Below are 16,327 nucleotides of genomic sequence, written 5' to 3' on the forward strand. Positions count from 1 at the left end.
TAGTCATTCTTTTGTTCCTGACATACCTATAGAAAGCCTTAGGGTTTTCCCTAATCCTATCTACTAAGGACCTTTCGTGTCCCCTCCTTGCTGCTTTTAGCTCTCTCTTCAGGTCCTTCCTGGTTACCTTATAACTCTCAATCGCCCCAATTGAACCTTCACGCTTCATCTTTACATAGGCCGCCCTCTTCCCTTTAACCAGGGATTCCAATTCCTTATTAAACCACGGCTCCCTCACACGACCCTTTCCTCCCTGCCTGACGGGTACATACTTATCAAGGACACTCAATAGTTGCTCCTTGAACAAGCTCCACATATCAATTACGCCCTTGCCTTGAAGCTTACTTTTCCAAGCCACACATTCTAAGTCATGCCTCACCGCATCATAATTTCCCTGCCCCCAGCTATAACTCTTGCCCTGTAGTGGACACTTATCCCTCTCCATCAATATGCTAAAATTGAGGGACTGGACTGGTTTCACTTCAGTTAAGACAAATGAGCACTTAAATGGACTAGGACTATAGAATATGGCTAATTATATAATCAGATATTTGGTGCTCGAGAAGTCTACTAAAAAAGTCTGCATTTAATATGAAGGAGCTCCTTCCACCAACTTTGTCCAGGACATTTCCAATAATAAAATGTATGGCTAGCAACACACCTCAGGTTCCAACTACAATACAGCATCTAGTAGCAGATGTCCTAGCTTCAGATGGTGCAAACAGCATTAACCTAAAGTCTGAATGCAACATTTAAAACTCAAAACTACTCTATTGCTACTCTAAAAAAACCAACATGCAAACTGACTTTAGCACTGGCCTCATCACTCCCTATTAACTACTGAAACTTTTGATAAGTACGAAAAAGCATCCAAGATGAATAGATTCCAGAAACTTGCCTGAAAGTACAGAATTTTGAACATTACAGCACAGTACAGGCCTTTTGGCCCGCCATGTTACACTGCCCTGTGAAACTAATCTGAAGCCCATCTAACCTATGCTATTCCATTCTCGTCCATATGTCTATCCAATGACCATTGAAATGCTTGTAAAGTTGGCAAGTCTACAACTGTTGCAGGCAGTGTGTTCCACGCCCCTGCTACTCGGAGTAAAGAAACTACCTCTGACATCTCTCCTATATCTATCACCCCTCCATTTGAAGCTATGCTCCCTCGTGCTATCCATCACCACCCTAGGAAAAAGGGTCTCTCTGTCCGCCCGATCGAACCCCTGATTATCTTGTATGTCTCAATTAAGTCACCTCTCAACCTTCTTCTAATGAAAACAGCCTCAAGTCCCTCACCCTTTCCTCGTAAGACTTTCCCTCCTTATGAAGCAACATCCTAGTAAATCTCCTCTGATCCCTTTCCAAAGCTTCCACATACTTCCTATAATGCAGTGACCAATCATTTTAATTAACACAATACCATTTCACATGGGGATCAGTTATGCAAGGTTTTAAAAAAAATGAAAAGGCCTGATAAGTGGGAAAGTTAACTGAGTTAACCCATTGAGGCACAAGCAATTCTCTCCCTTTAAATAAATATTCAAGTTTCAGGAGGATAGTCTAGGATTTACTGAAAATTATTTTTAAAAGAAAAGTAATAAAACCAAACGTTTCAGTAGGCTGGAACAGACAAAGCAAAATACCTTCCTTAAAAGGGGCAAAGATGAAAGGTTGCTATTCTGAAGCTCATCAATCAGAAAAAGTAAAATGGTGTAAAAGTCTGTGATGTTTATTTATGGTTAAACTGAAACTCTTACCGATAAAATGGATTAAGTATAAGGATGGCATGAGTTTGCATTTGATAACAGTTTTGAATAAGCTGTTTCAACCTGTAATAGATCATGCATAAACAAGTTTGTAATACAATATGAAAAAAGTGTAATAATTTATTAGACAGGGCTTCATTCTCTGCTCTGATGTAAATTAATTTTATAGTGGGGAATAAATGATAGATGGTGTATGTGAAATGTCAGCTTGGAAAAAATAGATGCCATAGGTCAAATTGTATTTTTTTTTAAATCAAGTTTTACAAAGTATATTTCTGTGCTTAATGTGTTGCTGGAAAAGCGCAACAGGTCAGGCAGCATTAAAGGAACAGGAGAATCGACGTTTTGGGCATAAGCCCTTCTTCAGGAATGTTTCTGTACATTTCTGTACCTAAAACAATAGCAGAAAGTGCAAGAGAAACTCAACAGATCTGAAAGCATTTATGGAGCAAATGTTTTATGGCTCACTGGACTAGTATTCAAGATTAAAAGTAATGCTCAGGGGACAAAGGTTCAAATTCCACCACTGCAGATGATGAAATTTGAATTCAGTAACAATGTGGTATGAAAACCTAACTTAATACTCATCATGTAACCATCAACTGTTAAAAATGTACATGGTTCATCACAGTGCTTTAGTGAAGGAAATCTGCTACACTTAACTGGTCTGGCTAACATTATTTCAGACACATACAAATATGGTTTACTCTTATTTTCCATCTGGACAATCTACAGAAATGAATGCTGGCTTGGCCAGCAACACCCACATCCCATGAATGAATAATAAAACAAAAGTCAACATTAATTCTACAATGAAACACCAAAAAAAGTGTATACTATCTATCTGTTCATAATTTCACTGCTCTGTTGTTTGTAGCTGGTGTCTACAATTTTCAACTGTACAATGATTTCACTTAAAAATTGCTGCACTGATTTTAAAGTTCTTTGGGACTCTTGGAAATTGTGTTCATTTAATTAGTCTTTTATTCGGTGTGTTGTTCTACTTGTGTACCTTTTTAACTAAAGATTTACCTTCTCACAAAACTGATTTTATTAAGATTCTCCCTTGGTTCTAATCTATAAGTGAGACAAGATAATGTCAAAAATGAGATTTTTAAAAATTGCCCAGTCCTAGATGTCCAAAGCATCAGTGATGGTCCTTGCAACTGTCGTGAAGATATTGTCCCCAAAATAAACAATATTCTTTAAAATCACAGACATAGAAGACAACTAAAGGCATGTGCTTCCAACTAATAACATTTAACAGAGCATACTTTTCAGTTAAATGCAAGCATATGCAAAGATAATTACCTGGCACTTTGAATGGGATGACATCCTTCAGTAACTTCTCATTTTCTGCTTTCTTGGCCAAAGTATGGGAACGCAAAGCAAATTCATCTTGTTCTGCACGTGATATACCAAAGGCTGCTGCAAGTCTGTCTGCAGAGTGGCCCATCGATTCACTCGTGGAGAACTCCGCTACAGCTGGGAGCTGCAGAAATGATTACATGACTAAGTTTAAGTTATATTTTAGTCAAAAGTACAGTATTTATATATGCTATTTGGTCAATGCCTGTAGCATCAAATCAGGATTTGAACCATGAAAAATTCATTTTCCACCACAGGTAATTCTTAACATTTACAACAGCATTAAAAAAAAATCCATCCTTATCCCACATTCAACAGGTTTCTATACCTCTTCCAGAATTTTCACAAATTTAAACTGAGCCACCTGAGAAATCATGAACCATTACGATAAACATTCCACTTTTAAAAGCGAGGTTTAAAAACACTGGTTAGCAATGCATGTTTTTGCAGCCAAATAATGAGAATCATATTTATCTAGTATGTCCATTATACATGAAAAAGGAGCTACTCACTTTATTTTACATGTAAAACCTCTGTGCAGGTCTGAGAAACATCAGAAATGAAAGATCATAATAATACTATTTTGTGTTTCTCAAAAAAGATATGCAGATTTTGCTGCAATCAAACCTACTAACTGATTAGGATAATGGAATAAATTTTACACTCAAGGCAATTAAGTAATAACTCAACATGTACAATTAAACAAACTGTCTATTCCCTGTAGCCTAGTGTGCCTTCTTTCCAACATTGATTCCATGGTTGAATTTTAAAACAAGCTTCAACTTCCCATTAGAACCTCAGTCTTGAACATACTCCGTGTTTAAGCACATACAATTCCTGATGAAGGCCTAATGCTCGAAATATGGATTCTCCTGCTCCTCAGATGTTGTCTGACCTGCTGTGCTTTTCAAGTGCCATTTTTCAACTCTGATCTCCAGCATCGGCATTCCTCACTTTCTCCGAAGCACATACAATTCTCTGGGGTAGAGAATTGCTGTAAACATCCACAATCCTCCAAGTTAAAAACATTTCACTTCATCCAAGTTCTACTCAAACTATGCTCCCGGTTTCCGGACTCTGAAAACCAGGAGAAACAGTGCCTTAGCATTTCGTCTGCCAAATCCTCTCAGTATTTCATATGTTCATATGTTCCAATAAGATCACCTCATATTCTTCAAACTAAGAAAACGCTGGCCCATTTTTATTCTTTCGTACAACAGCATCCATACCAGGCAATATCCTAGTAAATGTCCTCTGAACCCTATCCAAAGCTTTAACATCTTTCCTCTAATGGGGTGACCAGAACTGTATGCAAAACCCAAAGTGTAGCCACACCAGAGTTTTGTGCAGCTGCAACATGACCTCGTGACTCCAAAACTCAATCTCTCTACCAATGAAAGCTAACATATCATATGCCTTCTTAACAACCCTATCAACCTGGGTGGCAACTTTCAGGGATCTATGTACATGGACACAGATCTCTCTGCTCAACTATCAACAATCTTACCATTAGCCCAGTACTCTTTATTCCTGTTGCTTCTTCCAAAGTGAATCATCTCATACTTTTCTGCATTAAATTCCATTTGTTACCTCTCAGCCCAGCTCTGCAAATTTACTAACCCATCCTTCCATGCCCTAATCCAGATCATTTATAAAAATGACAAACAGCAGTGGCCCCAAAACAGATCCTTGCGATACACCACTAGTAAATGAACTCCAGGATGAATATTTCCCATCAACTACTACCCTCTGTCTTCTTTCAGCTAGCCAATATCTGATCCCAATTTCTGATCCAAACCGCTAAATCACCCTCAATCCCATGCCTCCATCTTCCGTGCAGTACCGTGGAGAACCTTATCAAACGCCTTACTGGAATCGCCCAACAAGTTTATTTGAAAGTACTAGCTTTGGGAGCACTACTCCTTCAGTAGTAGCTAAGGAGCAGGATCATAAGACAGAATTTATAGCAAAAAATTAGTGTCATGCAACTGAAATGATATATTGAACAAATCTAGATTGCTGTTAAGCATTCCGTCTTTTAGAATGTTTTGCAGGTTTTGATACATTAATGTCAATCCCAGAACCTCTTTCAAGTCACTCGAGATAACTTAAGGTTTTATGAAAAAAAAGTGACATCTCCGCTCAGATAATACATTAAAGGTGGGAGGTTTGTCTGTATCCCAGTCTTGAATCAGACTGGTTCTATTTCCAAAGTGGAACTTATAAAATATTGCATGGATTGACTGCCTGCACATTGCAAGCTTTTTGAGCAAAATGCAACAAGTCTGCAAATACAATTCTGCAAATGCAAATTCTCTCCATAGACCTATATAAGAGTGTGAATGTGTGCATGTGATTACATGAGTGTGAATGCACATGAGAGTGTATGTGTTTGCATGTGTGCATGCTTCGTGGAGGTTGTGATTGAGTGTGATGGAGTATAAACCTGAGAGAGGGTGTGCGCCTGGGTGAGAGTGTGGGGGCTTCTATGAGTGTGTGAGAGAGTATATAGTGTAATGGGGGCACCTGAAGCGTGACATGAACCCAAGATCCCAATTGAGGCCATCCTCATGGGTATTGAACTTGACTATCAGCCTCTTTCAGCCACGCTGCATTGTTGCGTATCCCAAAGTCCACTTTGGAGGATGGTCACCTGAAGATCCGAGGCCATATACCCCTTGCTGCTGAAGTGTTCCCTAACTGGGTGGGGGAAATAAACACCTCTACTTGGTGATTGATGTACAGTGTGCATTTGTCTGTTACCAGAGGGTCTGCTTGGTCTCGCCAATGTGCCATTTCTCGAGGTATCCTTGTCTGCAGCATTAGCCGAGTCACATGTGTACCTGCCGCATACATGGTGGCTGGTGTCCCCGCATAAGATGGAGGTATCCATATTGACACTCTGATACATCGTGCAGTGGTTGCTATGACAGGGTTGTATGCTGCTGTGGTTAATGTTGTTACAGCACAGGGTAAACTCTCCTGCTTAATATAAAACCAGCAACACAGAAAAGATTTATCCTGTGTAGTAATCTGAAAATTCGATAGGCCAAGAACTAGTTAAAGTAAAAATTAACAACTTTATTTCTTCAAGTATAACAGATAACAATTAACTAACTATTTACAATTCCTACCTGTTACCTTCCCTTCTATAATACTAGTCCAATAAAACACTCAATCATGATTTACAAAACAACACTTCTTATCTCAAAACCAGGCAGCTTTCGGTACTTCTATTTGGATCTTCCTGTGTCTTTCTTTCTTCTGAGGGATTCTGCTTCACGAGTTACTGATCGATAACAGTACTTTTCAGAGAGCTATTTTGCAAACAGTCTTTTTACATGCTGGTAGCTGGGCACTTCTCTCAACTGTTCCATTTTCCCTGGTCTTATACTCCCAAAGCATCGGATTGTGTCCTTGGCTTTTAAGATTGTCAATATACTCAATTCAATCTTGATTGGAATTTGGTATTTTTCAGGTATAATTTAAACTGATTGGCTTAATTCCAATCTGTTACATAGTTTCCAGGCAACCAGCTAATTTAGCTTTCGACGATGTGTTACCTTGTTATCTTACTAAGAACACTGTCAGGAAGCTCTGCCAACTTTTCACGCTCTTGACGGTATATCCTCGGAACAAATGTTGTCCTGAAGGCTGGGCAGTTTGCTGCGAACAAAGGTCTTTTTAAGGTTTGGCGGTTGTTTAAAAAGGTGCTCATCCTCATTGAGGATGTGTTGCAGGCTGCAAAAAACATGGCATAGTTTCTCTGCTCCCAGGAAATACTTGGATAACGAACGGTACCCTATTGGTTGCATCCCGTGTCTGTCCCCTGAGGTGGTTGTTACAGTTTCTTGCTGTGGCACGAGGGAAATGGCAATCATGGAGTTGAACATTGTGTCCTGTTCTTATCAGGGAGACCTTAAGCACGTTCAGGTGTCTGTCGCATCCTTCATCTGAGCAGATGCTGTGTATGCATAGGGCTTGTCTGTAGGGGCTGGCATTTTTAATATATTGAGGATGGAAGCTAGCTAAGTGCAGCATCATGAGGTTATCTTTGGATCTGCGATAGTAAGGTACTGAGGTGCTCATCCTTGATGGAGATGTGTGTGTCCAACAATGAGACAGATACTAAAGAGTATTCCATGCTAAGTCTGATGGTGGGATGAAACTTGCTGATATCACTTTGTAGTTGTTTTAGTGACTCCTCACCATGGATCCAGAGAAAGAAAATGTCGTCAATATATCTGGTGTATAGTGCTGGTTGGAAGTCCTGTGTAGCCAAGAAATCTTGTTCAAACTTGCGCATGAAAATGTTGGCATATTGGGGTGCATATTTGGTCCCTACGGCTGTTTCGTATGTCTGGATGAAGAACTGGTTGTCAAAGGTGAAAACGTTGTGGTTGAGGATGAAGCAGATGAGTTGCAGGATGGTGCTCGGAGTTTTCATCCAGACACACGGAACAGCCATGGGGACCAAATTTGCAACCTGTCAATCCATGTAATATTTTATAAATTTGTACTTTGGAAATAGAACCAATCTGACTCAAGACTGGGACACAGACAGACTAACATCACACTTCTAATGCATTGTCTGAGTTGAGATGTCACTTTTTTTTTTACATAAAACTTGAAATTATCTCAGGATTGTGACTTGAAAAAGATTCTGGGATTTACATGTTTATGAACTGAAGTCTGCAACCCATTCAAAAAGATGAAAGACTGAACAGCAATCCAGGCACTTTAATCTTTTGCTATGAATTCTGTTTCTTATGATCCTGCTCCACAGCTACCTGATGAAGGAGCGGTGCTCTGAAAGCTAGCAGTTCTAAATAAGCCTGTTGGACTATCATCTGATGATGTGTGATTTTTAACTTCATGTACAAGGATTCCCAAATCCCTGTGAATCACCATGCCTCTTGGTCTGTCACCTTTCAAAACTCAATCCTATCATTCCATTTTCTTAAAGTGGATAATTTCACACTTCCCACACTGTATTAAATTTGCCAACTTGCTGCCAAACATTTAATTAGTCCAAATGCCTGTGCAGTTTCTTCACATTCACCTCAAAGATTTTAAACTTAGCTTTGTTTCGCTAATAAAAGAGTAAAAGGGGCAAAATCTTATGGCAATTCATTAGTTACATTCTGTCATTTTGAAAATAGCATTTATTTCACCTCTTTTCTGTTGGTGAACTTCATGAATCCATAATTTTCTTTCCGCAAAGTGCTGAGTTTGGCAAACGATACTGTGATTCCCCAAGTACCCTTTAACACATTCTTCTTAATTATATTTCTACCATTAAGCTAACTGGCGTTTAAGCTTCTGTTGCTTCTCTCCCTCCTTACTTGAAAAGGATGATCACATTTGCTATCCTATAATCTAAAGAAAACCAGAATTTTACAATCTAGAGCTCTGGCTCAATGAAACCAACACATTCACAATTCCTGCAGTCATTTCTTTAATAAATCTAGGATGTAGGCCAGCTAGTGGAAGGGATTTCTCATCTTTTAGTTCATTCAACAATATTTTAAATTTTACAAAGTGACATTCCTTCCATGTAATGAACAGTATTTGCACCATTTGCTTTCGACGATTTGCTTTATCTGCATGAAAAGATGACAGGCATCACTCAGGAGTAATCACTGACATTTTGTCAGATCAACACTTAAGGAATTTTGGCAAATTTCTACCTAAAACCTGGCCAATCAGCAACTACACCTTGATAAATGGCACATAAAAACCAATCTAGGCTGCTAATACTTCTGAAAAACTGCTTCAGCTGTTTCTACAGGAGATAAATATAATTTTTGAGCGCAGTTTATCCGATACAATTAAACATATGGCTTGTTATGAACCGAAACAAGCTTGGGAGCTCATTTATTTCAAAATGGTGTCATTTTGAAACTGACAACTGTTCCCTTGCCCATTTTACGCTAAGGTTGGATTATATAAATACCTCTGGTGCAAAATAGTCTGGGCGGATTTTTCCAAGCAGAGACAATCTCTGTCCTATTGTCTTAGCTCTATTCAGCGAAAGCAAAGTCTTTCTCATTTTCCTGCTGTGACGAATGGGAACATCTGACATGAACTCCACACCACCAGCTATCACGGTTTCACACTGACCAGAGGCAATTAAGCCAACAGCTGCAAAACAAATACAATAATATAAACTTTAATGGCGAATGTTAAAAAAAAGTAGAGGTTTTAATCCAGAAATAAAATCTCAAAAGCTGGCCCTGCTGTAATTCATACATGCTTAAAATACTTGATACTTGTGGAGAAAACCAAATAACTGACAAAATGAAATTCCTGCTAAAGGGACATGCAAACTACTTTCTAATTTGTGTTGCTGTAAAAAGACAAAGATGAGCAATTCTCATATATAATAAATGTAAGCTTTCCACTAATTGGCAATCTTCTAAATTGTCCTGGTGGGTCAAAAATGAAAAGCTTCAACAAAACGTGCATTGTTTTCGGTAAGACTCAAGTTATGATATTAATTGACTAGCTTTCAAATTAGCTTAACTTTTGATTGCCATTAGTAAAGTCACCCTTCTAATACTGCATTTGATATATCAAATCCTTTGCACTTACCTGTGGTCATTGCTTGATTGGAGGAAATACAAGCCATGGTAACAGTGTGGGATGGAGTTTTATCGGAAAACCCTGCTCCAAGTGAGGCCTATTAAAATAAATAACAGCAGTGAGCAAATAAAGAAAACCAAAATAAAGTAGTATTTGTATCAGGTTATAAAATAAATCAACTTCAGCATGTTACAAAGAAGAATAAGAGCCTTGAAGATTATACAGACATTTTTACTTTTAATTCAATTTTTTTTTGAAAGAACATCGTGGTTATAAATTCACTGACCGAGAAGCCCAAGGAAATGTTGTACCTCTACAGAGTCAGGGAAACTCTCCAACAGGACAGATTTAACAAGAGGAGTTAACAAGGGGGGGCTGAATATATATCCGATTCCCTCCCTTCGGCAAGGGCCACTTCTTGCAGACATACCTGTTTTGTCTTTCAGAAACTTTATTATGACACAGAAACAGACAGGCGAATCAGATTTTCTACCTTTGTATTTACAACACAGAAAAAATTAAGACCCTCAAAATGGATCTTATTGGTTGCTCACCAGATTTAAACAGAACATTACAGCACAGGACAGGCCCCATGGCCCTCGTTGTGCCAACCTGTGAAATTAATCTGATGCCCATTTAACCTGTTCCATTATTATCCATGTGTACGTCAAATGCCTGTTTAAATGCCCCTAACATTGGCAAATCTACTACTGTTGCAGGCAGGCCATTCCACGCCCCTTCTACTCTGAGTAAAGAAACTACCACTGATATCGGTCCTAAATCACCCCTCAATTTAAAGCTATGTCCCCTTGTTGGCCTTCACCATCCGAGGAAAAAGGCATGAATCCATTAAGATTCTGTTAATCAGTTTTTTCGATTAGAATCAATCAGACCATTGTGGCATAGACAGTCTCACACAGGGCAACTCGCACCTTAAATATATTATCTGGGCTGACATGACACCAATTGTTAAAGTTCACTTGAGAATGTAACTTTTAAAAGAAAGTTTTTTGATTTACATAAGAACGAACTGAAACCAATACGGTCATTCTAAAAGGTGGCCGACTGAAACAATCCAGGTCTTTTTTTCAATACATAATTTCAGTTATCTTATAGTGAAAACTTTTGCTATAAAGTTTTACAATCTTATTCTCCACAACCACCTGATGAAGGAGCACCGCTCTGAAAGCTAGTGCTTCCAAATAAAACTGTTGGACTATAACCTGGTGCCATGTGATTTTTAAATACGTATAATTTACTTTCCCATTCTCTGAGCTTCTAAGAGCCTCTCATGGCAGCTTAGGCTGAGAGCTTTCAAATCTGCGCATTGTAGCATCAACAGCCAGATTCAACCAAAAGAAATATTTAGCTCACAGTTCCAAATCAAAATAGATATGAGAAATAAAAATAATGCAAGAAAATCAGCAACAGCTCTAACATTATTTTAAAAATTAAAATCTGGCCATAACATTTGTCCAGATGTTATTTGGCCAATCATCCTAGTCTGTAGACTGGAGTACTGCGAGGGCCACTGCTCTGAGGCAGCCATTTAAACCTTGTTGCACTGCTGCTAAAACAAAGAAGACATACACACACACAACCCTGCTCCACTCCTGCTCCCAACACCACACCCTGATACTATCTATTTCAAAAGGCATAAAGACAAAAGGAATTTAAAACAAACTACAAATCAAGAATCTCTAAATTGACTCTCCAAGTGTCAACGTTACTGGTGCCGTCTAATAATGCCACCTTTTCATACCTGCCCTTCATCAACAATTAGCAAACTGAGCCGGATCAGTTTTTTTTAAAAAAGAAAACTGAGTTCAGACTCACATCTTACTCACATGTTACTATTTCTTTTTTGCATTCAGTAATGAATAAACTCATTCCTTTTGTCATTATAACAAAGTCTGGCTAACTTGGTTCCTTTTAAGAACCATGAACAAAGAACAGTACAGTACAGGAGCAGTGTGCTTGGCCCAGCAATCCTGTGCTGACACATGATGTCTTTCTAAACTAAAAACATTTTGCCATGGCACTTTCTACATCTATTTTTTACTGATTCATATATCTGTCAAAATGCCTCTTAAAAATTGCTTTTTATCTGCTTCTACCCACCTCCTCTGGCAATGCACTCCAAGCACTTATCACCTTCGGTGTAAAAAGCGTGCCCCACATTATTTCCTTCAAACCTTTCATCACTAATTGAAGTTTCTACTCTGAGAAAAAGACTCCACCGATCCATGCCTTTCAATGTTTTAAACCTCTATGGAGGTTGCCCCTCACCTTCTGATGTTCAAGTGAACATAGTTTGTCCAACATCTCCTCGTAGCTAATACCCTCCAAACCAGGCACCATTCTGGTATATGGTTTCTTTCCCTCTCTAAAGTCTCCATGTCATTCTGGCAATGTGGCAAACAAAACTGAATGTAATATTCCAAAAGTGGCCTAATGAAAGTTGCATATAGCTGCAACCTGACGTGCTGATTTTCATATGTGGTCCATGAAGGCAAACATACCAGATGTACCTTCTTTACCACCTTATCTGCTTGTGTTGCTGCTTTCAGGGAACTGTGGACCTATATGCCTAGCTCCCTCTATATACTGATTTTTTTATAATATATTTTTATTAAGATAAAATAGATTTTTAAATATTACAACAAATACATTTTAGATTACATTACAGTGTGGAAACAGGCCCTACCGGCCCAACAAGTCCACACCGACCCACTGAAGCGCAGCCCACCCATACCCCTACATTTACCCCTTACCCAACACTACGGGCAATTTAGCATGGCCAATTCACCTGACCTGCACATCTTTGGACTGTGGGAGGAAACCGGAGCACCCGGAGGAAACCCACGCCGACACAGGGAGAACGTGCAAACTCCACACAGTCAGTCGCCTGAGGCAGGAATTGAACCCGGGTCTCTGGCGCTGTGAGGCAGCAGTGCTAACCACTGAGCCACTGTGCCACCCATTACAAAACAAGGCAATTCAAAACAGTACAAAAATAGTACAAAACTAAACCCAAATAATAAAAAAATCCCCAACCCACCCTCCTATACGAATGTATAAACATATATATAGAGAAGTACAAGATTTAAAACAAAACCCTAAACTAGCTATTTAACTAAATAAATAAATACCTAACAACAAACAAATAAGTAGTAATAACTTAGCCCAGCCAAACAAAACACTCAGACATTCACAGTTCCTCCTCCCTGGATATTGGACTCATGAAACACAATTGTTACGGCAACTAAACCCAAATAATAAAAAATCCCCAACCCACCCTCCTATACGAATGTATAAACATATATATATATATAGAGAGAAGTACAAGATTTAAAACAAAACCCTAAACTAGCTATTTAACTAAATAAATACCTAACAACAAACAAATAAGTAGTAATAACTTAGCCCAGCCAAACAAAACACTCAGACATTCACAGTTCCTCCTCCCTGGATATTGGACTCATGAAACACAATTGTTACGGCTCTCTAAAAGCCCTTGTTCGTGTGGCAGATAAATCTGTGCCCAGGTATTTCAATTAAGGTTGCCACGTCATGTAAAAATTCTCAGTTTTGTGGTGTACCATATTTGTGAGAAAATCTGGGGGAATGTGTTCCATAACAATCTTCCGCCAACCCAAGAGGCCTGGGGGGTTTTCTGATATCCAACCTAGCAAGATATTCTTCCTTGCACAGAACGCAAGAATATTGAAAAGTTGTTTCTTATGAGAGTCTGCAGGAAATACAATGGGTAGGCCCAAAAGAAGAGAAATAGGGTCCTTCTCCACCCCTACACAAAATCCTCTCCATTGCACCCACCACAACACTCCAATATGTTTGAAGCCTGTCACAAGACCAAAGACAATGGGTAAGAGTACCTGTACAGACCTTGCACTTGGAACATGTTGAAGATACCCCTGGTTTAAACTCTGACAAATAGTCGGGGCAAAGTGGACCCAGTGGAGAATCTTCAACTGTAAAGCATGGGTCCTATTGTAAATTGATATCTTCCTTGCATTCTCCCAAATATCCTCCCATGCCTCTGAAGAAACTTCAACATCCAGCTCTCTTTCCCACATCTTGCAGAGTCGATCAGACTCATCTGAGGTGGCACCCCCCAACTGGTGATATAAAGTACTGACAGAGTGTACTCTTAGCCCTTAGCACCCCTCATTCTATGTCAGATTTGTAGGGATCAGTCAAAAAAGTGTGGTCTTTTTTTGAATAAAATCCCTAACTTGGAAAAAAAACGAAAGAGGTCTCTATTAGGTAACTCGTACTTCCGTACTAATTGATCGAAGGACATCATTACATCTCCCTCAAATAAATCACATGCAAGATATACCCCAAGCTGCCCAACGTTTAAATCTGGAATCTATCATACCTGATTGAAAACCCAGCATACCTACTAAAGGTGTAAACAAAGATGTTTTGCCAATATTACCTTCCCTCTGCCGAATTGCCCTCCAGGCTTTAACAGTATTGATGACTATTGGGTTATGGCAATATTCCCCAACTATCCTCACCTTGTCCAAAAACAGCAAACTGGTAAGGGGGCACCTTGCCTGGGAGGCTTCGATATCTAGCCATACTGAAAGAGGATCCCCACAAATCCAATCACTCAAGTAGGTCAAAAGCGAGCTTAATTGGTAATTTTAATGTCCAGAAGGTCTAGTCCCCCCAATCTGTGAGACAACTGCATTTTGGCTAATTTAATGAGGGGCCGTTTACAGTGCCAGATAAAGGAGCTGAACCAACTTTTCAGTCTCCTGAGTATTTGTTTATTGAAAATCAGGGGGAGCATCCGTTTCGGGTATAGCAAACGAGGGAGAATATTCATCTTAATAAGCGATATCCGACCCAACCATGAGACTGGAAGTGCCTCCCACCTTTGGAGATCTTGTCTAATTTTGTCAAATAATTGAGTAAAATTGGCTTTGAACAGCCTATCCAGAACTGGAGTAATGAATATGCCCAAATACACAAAACCCCCGTGACCACCTAAATGGAAATCTATAGTCACTCTCAAGAGCCAACTCTTTCATAAGATCACCCATAGGCATAGCCTCTGATTTAGCAAAATTAATCGTATACCCTGAAAAAGCGCCAAACGCGTCAATGCATTGTATCAGGCAAGGCACTGAGACTGCTGGATTTGTCAAGAAAATTAGAACATCGTTTGCATACAGCGAGATCTTATGTAATTTTGATCAGACTCTGGAGCTGATATATTGAGATCCCCACGAATGGCCTCTGCCAACGGTTCAATCATCAATGTAAAAAGTAATGGTGAAAGGGGACAGCCCTGCCGGCTGCCCCGAGAAATATTAAAATTTCTTGATCGTACCCCGCTGGTAATGACCGCCTCGAGAGGTACATTGTAGAGAACCTTTACCCATCTTATTAAAACTTCGGCCAGACCAAACCAGTCTAGAGTATAGAAAATGTACGGCCACTCAACTCGGTCAAATGCCTTCTCTGCATCTAACGAAATCACTGATCCCTGTACTGACTGCTGTTGGCGTGCTTGAATTACGTTAAGCAGCCTCCTAACTTTATTGGAGGATCTGCGATCCTTTATGAAGCCTGTCTGATTCTCTTGAATAATAGACGGTAACACAGTCTCCAGCCTTAACGCAAGAGCCTTAGAGAGGATCTTAAAGTCCACATTTAGGAGCGAGATGGGCCCATATGAAGCACAGTCTTCTGGATCCTTCCCTTTTTTAAGGATAAGTGAAATATTGGCCTCTCTCAGATGGTGGGAGACAATCATGACTGTATGAATCATTAAACATAGTCAGCATCGGGCCTCACAGTATACTTATAAATTCCTTATAGAATTCCCTGGGAAGTCCATCAGGATTGGGCGCCTTTCCACTCTAAAGCTGCCTCACAGCTTCCTGCCCTTCTTGCTCTGATAATGGGGCATTGAGAAAGGACTGTTGTTCGGGAGTCACACCCAGGAGCTTCAGATCTCTAAAAAAGGATTCCATTTTGGCCTGCCCCTCCTCACAATTCTCAGACTGATATAACCGAGTAGAATCTCTGGAATGCCACATTAATCTTTTTAGAATCACATGTTAGGTTCCCAGACCCTTCCCTAATCGCTGTAATGGTTTGTAGGGCACTTCTCTTTCTGGCAAGGTATGCTAAGTATTTGCCTGGCTTGTCACCATGCTCGTATAGACTTTGCTTTGCAAAAGCTAGCTCCTCCTTTGCCGTCTGCGTGAGCACAGAATTTAGTGTAGACCGCAGTGCTGTAATCCCCTGTAGTTTGACCAACAAGGGTCTCTTAAAATAGGCCTTCTCGGCTGCCTGCAACTGTACTTCAAGGAGACGTTGCTGCTCACCCTTCTGCCGCTTCCTACTGGTGGAATATGAAATAACTATGCCTCTTGCATCAGCGTTGGCAGTTTCCCAGAGAACAGATGAGCGATCAACCGAGCCTATGTTGAAGTCTAGGAATGCCCAAAATTCCCTAGAGAAATACTCCACAAACTTACTGTCCATGAGAATAAATGGGTCCATTCGCCAGTACCTTGAATCCACTGTAACATCCTTAATCTTAACCATGAGGTACACTG

At 39.7% G+C, this 16,327-nt stretch overlaps 1 protein-coding gene across 7 annotated transcripts in view; it reads right to left on the bottom strand.

The window, feature by feature from the left end:
- hadhb (hydroxyacyl-CoA dehydrogenase trifunctional multienzyme complex subunit beta) overlaps positions 1 to 16,327 on the bottom strand; it is a 78,212-nt gene that overhangs the window by 17,072 nt on the left and 44,813 nt on the right. For all 7 annotated transcript variants that reach the window (XM_043675785.1, XM_043675819.1, XM_043675776.1 and 4 more), the window contains 3 exons: positions 9,735 to 9,822; positions 9,097 to 9,284; positions 3,084 to 3,264 (listed from right to left, as the gene is read on the bottom strand). In XM_043675785.1, coding sequence (XP_043531720.1) covers positions 3,084 to 3,264; positions 9,097 to 9,284; positions 9,735 to 9,822 — 457 coding nt within the window. The remainder of the gene's footprint in view (positions 1 to 3,083; positions 3,265 to 9,096; positions 9,285 to 9,734; positions 9,823 to 16,327) is intronic.

Source organism: Chiloscyllium plagiosum, chromosome 3 (assembly GCF_004010195.1).
Source record: "Chiloscyllium plagiosum isolate BGI_BamShark_2017 chromosome 3, ASM401019v2, whole genome shotgun sequence".
Taxonomy (NCBI): domain Eukaryota; kingdom Metazoa; phylum Chordata; class Chondrichthyes; order Orectolobiformes; family Hemiscylliidae; genus Chiloscyllium; species Chiloscyllium plagiosum.